At 35.5% G+C, this 7,012-nt stretch overlaps 1 protein-coding gene across 2 annotated transcripts; it reads left to right on the top strand.

Moving 5' to 3' along the window:
* The first annotated feature begins 426 nt into the window (after nucleotides 1-426).
* On the top strand, nucleotides 427-4,567 carry LOC143584683 (tRNA dimethylallyltransferase 9-like). Of its 2 annotated transcripts, none has more exons than XM_077066681.1 (11): nucleotides 427-735; nucleotides 840-893; nucleotides 960-1,002; nucleotides 1,065-1,173; nucleotides 1,253-1,451; nucleotides 1,681-1,888; nucleotides 2,435-2,529; nucleotides 3,250-3,344; nucleotides 3,758-3,833; nucleotides 3,918-4,057; nucleotides 4,361-4,567. In XM_077066681.1, exons 1-11 carry the CDS (start codon nucleotides 487-489, stop codon nucleotides 4,446-4,448), a joined length of 1,356 nt encoding a protein of 451 aa, XP_076922796.1. In that variant the 5' UTR covers nucleotides 427-486; the 3' UTR covers nucleotides 4,449-4,567. The 2 variants fall into 2 exon arrangements, with proteins under 2 accessions (XP_076922796.1, XP_076922798.1); XM_077066683.1 differs by having other exon boundaries at nucleotides 543-735; nucleotides 1,061-1,173.
* The last annotated feature ends 2,445 nt before the right edge of the window (nucleotides 4,568-7,012 follow it).

Raw genomic sequence — 7,012 nt, 5'->3', positions numbered from 1 at the left:
ATCCTATAAAATATGATATACTAAAAATTAATATCTTATTTATTTTAAAAAAGATATATATATTATTTAAATTAAAAAACCAATTTTATAGTAAAAAAAATAAACGGGTCTTGGGTCTCATCAAACCATATGTATATTATTAACTTTCATAAATATTATTTATAAAATAAAAACCAATTTTATAGTAAAAAAATAAACGAGTCTTGGGTCTCATCAAAACCATATAGCTTTTAAATCGGGTTGTAACATCTCATTTATTTGTAAAACAATTTATCATCAAACCATAAGTATATTATTAACTTTCATACAATAAAAAAATATAAATTCAAAAAATAAATAAATATTAGAACAAAACAATATAAAACAAACTTGTAATACGGGGATAAAAACTAGTAAATATATATATTTTAATTGAAATTTGAAGGAAGGGCTTACAATTCATTTTACCAAAACTCAATCCCCAAAGTTAAGTAAGTATATCGGCGGATGAATATTGTTATCGGAAGGAGGTTTATTATGATGATGAGTCTCCGGGTATCATACTCACCGATCTCCTTCCTCACAAGCTACCGCCAGAGACGGCTATTCAGCACCGTCCAATGCTCTGCTTCTTCTACAAAACCCAACAACAAAGTCATCGTCATTTCTGGCCCCACCGGCGCCGGTAAAAGCAGGCTCGCTCTAGAGCTTTCCAAAAAACTCAACGGAGAAATCATAAGCGCAGACTCTGTTCAGGTCACTTCAATATTATATTATTATCCAGCAATCAAACAAATACCTGCCTAATTCTGTTTATTTACAACATTCAATTGATTGTTTTGTTTTGTTTCATCACACAGGTTTATCAAGGCCTTGATGTTGGTTCTGCAAAACCTTCTGCAATTGAAAGACAGGTAATCCTAATTACAATCCCTACCTTCAAATACTCACTTACTTAATGTATGCTTCATTTTGTCTAGGAAGTACCACATCATTTGCTTGACATCTTACACCCTACTCAAGGTATCCCCTATAATCTAATCTATCCTTCTTTTAGACTTTACTTAACCACCTCTTTCAGCCAGATTATTCTGCTGGAAACTTCTATGATGACGGCAGACAAGCTACAAAAGATATTCTAAATAGAGGCCGCGTTCCAATAGTTACCGGTGGGACCGGATTATACTTAAGATGGTATATTACTCTCAACTTCCATTCATGCTTCATGCTGGCTTTTCTTGTTTACGCAACTTGTTCTTTGATTATGTGAAAGGTTTATATACGGGAAACCAGATGTACCAAAGGCAACTGCAGAGATTAGTTTCCAAGTGCAGTCTGAGCTGGCAAGTTTTGAGAGAATCTATGATTGGGATGGTGCTGTGCGCTTGGTCACCAAAGCGGGTGATCCAACTGCTCAATCTTTGCCCGCTAATGATTGGTATCGTTTACGACGCAAGCTTGAAATCATAAAGGTTACTTTTTATTTCAGCATACATAATCATGTTATTGTGTGACACCGCACGCTATATGAATCCATAAATAATCTTATGTTTGTATGAAGGCACCTGATGCAACTAAGGTTCACGAGGGGATTGACTCGTTTACACCCTTACCCGCTTCCATTTAAGCCATTTATATTTTCTTCCTTTGACCGAGTAGAGATAAGACATAACCTAAGACTGTTGATCTTTCATATTGCAGTCTACTGGGTTACCTCCATCAGCTTTTCCAATACCATATGATTCTTTCAAAGGACAAAAAGGTCAACATACCACTGATCTTGGTGTTGACTTTTCCACGGAAGAAAAGCCTAAAGAATTGGATTATGATTTTATTTGCTTTTTTCTTTCAACTGCAAGATTGGATCTTTATAGGTCAATCGACTTTCGGTGTGAAGATATGATTTCAGGTATCACTCCTTTTATAGCTTTCAAATACCCATTGTAGTAGGCATGAGATCAGTGTTGTATCGGTACCAAAAATGCTGATACCAAATTTGAACAAAACTGGGTACCGAATACCGCACCAAATGTATTGGTTCGGTACCGGTATTCGGGAAAAAGATCTCATGAACTGTAGTTGCAAATTTCCATATACATAGAAAACTTATGTTTGCCCCAATTTGCGACAATTTATTAAAGAGAAAATTACATAAAATGGTAAACATAGTTTATTCAGATTCCTATTTTTGTTAACGAACTTTGTTTTCACGTATAAACCATTACTTACTTAATTTTGGATTTCTAATTTAGCCGGTTTCCTGACTCCAAATCAGCACTATGCCAAAATGTCAACACGGTCAAAGTTAAAACTTTTGAAAGTTGGTTATTTCAAATAATGCGTTGTTTATTGATTATCCATGCAATAAATCATAAGGTGTTGGTATATTTGTAGCTTTTGACTTTATTTGAAGTGATTATTTTTGTATAATTTGGTCCACATGTCATATACTTAGGAGATAATGGCCTTTTGTCTGAAGCAAGATGGCTTCTTGATATGGGTCTTCAGCCAAACTCAAATTCTGCTACACGGGCAATCGGTTACAGACAGGTATTCTGTATTACTCCCTATGTTTTATATATTGCTTCCCTCATGTACATGTTTATTAGTTAATTCCTTTTTCATTTCTTTATTAACTTTCGTTTGTGTTTTGTTTTCTTGAGTATTTTTATTCCTATGATGCTTAGGATTTGGTGCTAGTTGCACCTTGAATATCTTTGCTAAGCCATGGGTAAAAGGGTCGATTTGGGTTATACTTTGCCTCAAAGAATAATATTTTTGTGGTTACTTGGAAACTTGGTTTTAAAAATGTGAGGCGCCCCGAGGCGTTTCCTTTAGGCGAGAGCTTGAAGAGTGCAGGCCATTGTTCTATATACAGCCAAACAAGCTTTCTGTACAACCAGAAGTTGCGTCTCTCTCATCTCTTTTACATATCTACTTTTTATCAAATAAAGTGTCTACAGTTTCTTTACCTCTTTGGTTGTTTTTACATATCAGCCTCCTACATACCCTGAATTTGACCAAATGTGACCCAGATGGGCATGAAACACCACCTCATCGCCTCACGCTTTTTAAAACCAAACTTGGAAAGGGGTTGAAGAGGGCAAAAAGATATTCAAAACCTATAGAACCTTCCACAACGTTTCATGCTAAAAGATAGAATATTATCGTAATAATAATAGTTATTTCTAAGTATAACTAGAGCGTTAATTATTTGTCAAAGGTGGAGTCTTTGCCTCAATCTTGTATCTTTTTAATGGTAAACCACAGGCTATGGAATACCTTTTACATTGTGAAAACGAAGGAGGCAGAAGCTCGTCGCGCGAGTTTTATGCTTTTCTATCTGAATTTCAGAAAGCATCAAGGTAATTCTTTTTATTAATCTTTATTTTAATATGTTAAATATTTGATTAATCTGTTTATACTTTACATATATTATTATTATTATTATTATTATTATTATATATGTTCACAAATATATTTATGATTTTAGTTTTAAATATATATTACATTATTGTTTTATAATACTTTTTTTATATATAATAATAACTATAATGTAATTATATATTTGTTATATAAGATAGAAAATAGTATATGAGTGTGGATAATATGCTTCTTTAGGCTTTTTAGCAGCCGAGTCAAGCTCACGGTCGTGATAATTTATTAAATGAGGTCGAGCTCATTGAGCTCAACTTGTTTCGAGTTTTAGCAAGTTGATCTGGAGTAGCTCACGAGCAGTTAGGCTCGTTTACCCTTCTAATACCGGTTTGTGTTGCAGGAATTTTGCAAAACGACAGTTGACATGGTTCCGCAATGAGCCCATTTATCAGTGGATCGATGCTTCTAGACCCCTTGTATGCCTCTTATAGTCTTATCTTTTCAACTGCGCATTTTGATTTATCTAGTTATATAATATTTATGTTATACCTTGTTTGCAGACTGAGGTACTCGATTTTATTTATAACGCATACCATGATCAAACTGGAAAACTGGCAGTCCCGAGATCACTTGCAATGGATAAAGAAATGTCAGATCGACGAGAAATTACACAATTAAAAACTTATCGAACTAAAAGAGGGTATGCAATTTTGACCTGTTTAGTTATTGTGATCCGAGTCAAACTGGCCATTTAAAAAAAAACTTGCTAAAAACAGAACTGCACCCTTTTTGTAATGCATACAGATCTTTAAGTCACGTAATCAACATGCTAATTAAAAATGTTTTTTTTTACTAAGGGTGCTGTGATCCATTTTAATCTGAACTTGTTTTGGCCCAAATGACCCACCTCTAGTTTTTATTAAAACAGCTACTACATGGGTAATGGGTGTCCCACCCATGTATATTTTTGGAGTGAAGCTGAAGCATTAAAAAACATATGCAGGGTTTTCATCAGCCAAGAGGATTGTTCGGATGTTCTTGATTGGATAAGTAATAATCAAAGGCGAAAGACGGAATTGATTGCTAATTAGTTTGTATTAGTGGGAAAGTTAGTTGTTTATTTGGTTAGGGTCACATTATTGTAAAACAAGAAATTTGTTTTGACTGGAAACAAAAGAACATGTCAGCCTTTTATATTGCAGCATACACGTTCGTAAAAATAGCTTTTTTTTTTTTTTATTAATTCTTGTTTAATGTTCTAAACTTCTAATGCCCCCTTCAATAATATACCAATATCTTCAATCAAAAGTTCCAGCATCAAGTACACATTAACATCTTAACCACCTCTTAGAGCATCCACAACAAGCATCAGTTCTCGAGGTCCAAAATTACGTGGGGGTTACAAACTCGAGAAAAACAAAGTTCACCATTGTAAGGTAAAGTTCTTGGATTGAAAGTTCTTTATGAAATGAACTTTTAGGTGGCATATTTCTCTTTCCCTATCTCACACACCACACACACCACACACACACATATATGTATATATAAGATTGATTTTTTTTAGAACCGCTTTGAGTTTTAAGAACTCAACGTAACAATTTTTTTTTTTTGAAATTTTTTTTACACGTGTAATACGTAAGTGCAAGTAATGTACAAAAAATTATTGTAGTTTTTTACAAACCAAATTGACTTTTGAGAATACCTTAATCAGATATAAGATAATAATAACTAAACGGATCTAGCTCATGATGCTATATATTGATTATATGTTAATGTTAAGTATATGTATATGTATATATATTAATTGTATATATGTGTATGTATAATATTAAGTTGAAGACTGAGAGAAACGATTTGGACAGAGGTTCAATACTGTTAACTCAATGCTTAAACTAAACAGTGTATGAAACACTATATATAGAAAATGGGTCTAGTTCGTTACACATTCCGTAACGAACTAGCCACCCACTTCGTTACATACAATAAACAGAATAAACTTAACGAATCACCCCCTGATTCGTTAAACATCCTAAACGAATCAGGAGGGAACATAACTTAAGTCTAGTTCGTTAAGCATCCTTAACGAACTAGATGATTACCCTAACGAACTACATTAATATCTTAATATAAAAGATAAGTACATAAACGATAATTACAAAGACTCGAGACGCAAAACCGTGTACTAACAGACACCCCCTCGTCTTGAGCTCTTTGTCTTTAATTTACTTGAAGCGCTTGGTCTGCCAGTCTCTGCAGCTGTGAATACCATGCTCATGACACACACGAACAACACGCTGAAACTGCATTGCCCGGTCATAGTCTTCACGGCGCTCAAATAAAATCTTATTCTTGAAAAGCACGTCGTTGTCGGTCTCTGTCAAATTCACGAGCCACATCGGATCGATGATCTTTATTAGCTCGGTCTTTAACCCTTTACCCAAGACAATAACGGCCTCACCAGTTCGGTTGTCGTAGTACTAGCGGTTGAATGATAAATACATGTGTTGATTCAACGTCTTCACCGGCACACGTTTCATTGTCTTTGGCGGCTTTACCTTAAGAACCAACTTTCTCCAGCCCGTCCTTGGATCAATCTCATTGATACGCTTATGAGTAGGGACCCGTGGCTTAAGAAATTTAAACCCATGGTTGACCTCGAATAAAAGATGTTGATGAAACCTCGAATAGAAGATGTTGATGAAACCAATCTGCAATTCGATCACCCCCACGGTTTATTAACGACCGTCACGCGAGGGTCCGAATGTCCCAACGCGGTAATGAGAGAACATCAGTGATCTTTTCATAATATTGGATACCGTTCTCCCATTTGACAATACAGACTTTCAAATCAGAATCATAAAGCCATGAAATTATGTCACCTGGCACTTTAGATACAGACTTCTTTTGATTAGCTTGAGCACGAGCGACAGCTTCAGTCTTCTGCTCTTCATCCACGTAACGATACGCTTCAATGATCTTTCTAGTCTTCTTGTCTCGATACCCAAATCATCTCTGAATGTCAGCATCAGTCGGGTTTTCAATCGAATCAAATCTCGTATCAACCACACGTTTACCCTTGATACGTTATCCAAATGATCCTCAACTGCTTTGAATGTTTCCTCAGTAAATACCGGAGCACCCTGATCAAGATTGTTGTGTTGAAACAAATCAGGGTATTCCTCAGCTGTCATATCTTCAATCTATACTTCCTTGTCTTCATAAATAAATGACGTATTCATCTGAATAGTCGGATCATTTAAGATCTCTTCGTCGTTCTCGACTTCCACATCAGGCTCAGCTTCTAACGCGGTCAAGTCATCATCATTTAAGCCAAGCAGTAACGAAATCTGCTCTCGTGTTAGTGACCTTTATACAAATGTCCCTCCTCAATCTCATCCTTATTCACCACACTTTAACCACCCCCGATCCATCAACAAAGATGACGGTGTTAGCTTCAATCATTTCAATGGGTTTGGCGGCTGTATAGTCACGATACACAATAATCTGCTTTCCTGAATCATCAGTAGCACTTGTACCCACATCAGAGGAAGAGCCGTGAGTTTATTTAGGATCACTACCTCCAGCACCCGAAGCATCTGGATCTTCGTCATCGTTCTTGAGCTTCTTAAGTGCATCATCCTTGCATGTTAGCTGC

Source organism: Bidens hawaiensis, unplaced genomic scaffold, assembly GCF_021521415.1.
Source record: "Bidens hawaiensis isolate Kalapana, Puna unplaced genomic scaffold, B.hawaiensis_p1.1 tig00033228_1, whole genome shotgun sequence".
Classification (NCBI taxonomy): domain Eukaryota; kingdom Viridiplantae; phylum Streptophyta; class Magnoliopsida; order Asterales; family Asteraceae; genus Bidens; species Bidens hawaiensis.
This window is presented reverse-complemented; position numbering and strand designations above follow the sequence as displayed.

Excerpts from the sequence above, each read along its gene's own strand:
- LOC143584683 (XM_077066681.1), top strand. The coding sequence starts at position 487 with ATGAATATTGTTATCGGAAGGAGGTTTATTATGATGATGAGTCTCCGG. Across the intron at positions 1,889-2,434 it reads GTGTGAAGATATGATTTCAG|GAGATAATGGCCTTTTGTCT; the intron begins GTATCACTCCTT and ends TCATATACTTAG. Across the intron at positions 3,834-3,917 it reads TCGATGCTTCTAGACCCCTT|ACTGAGGTACTCGATTTTAT; the intron begins GTATGCCTCTTA and ends CCTTGTTTGCAG.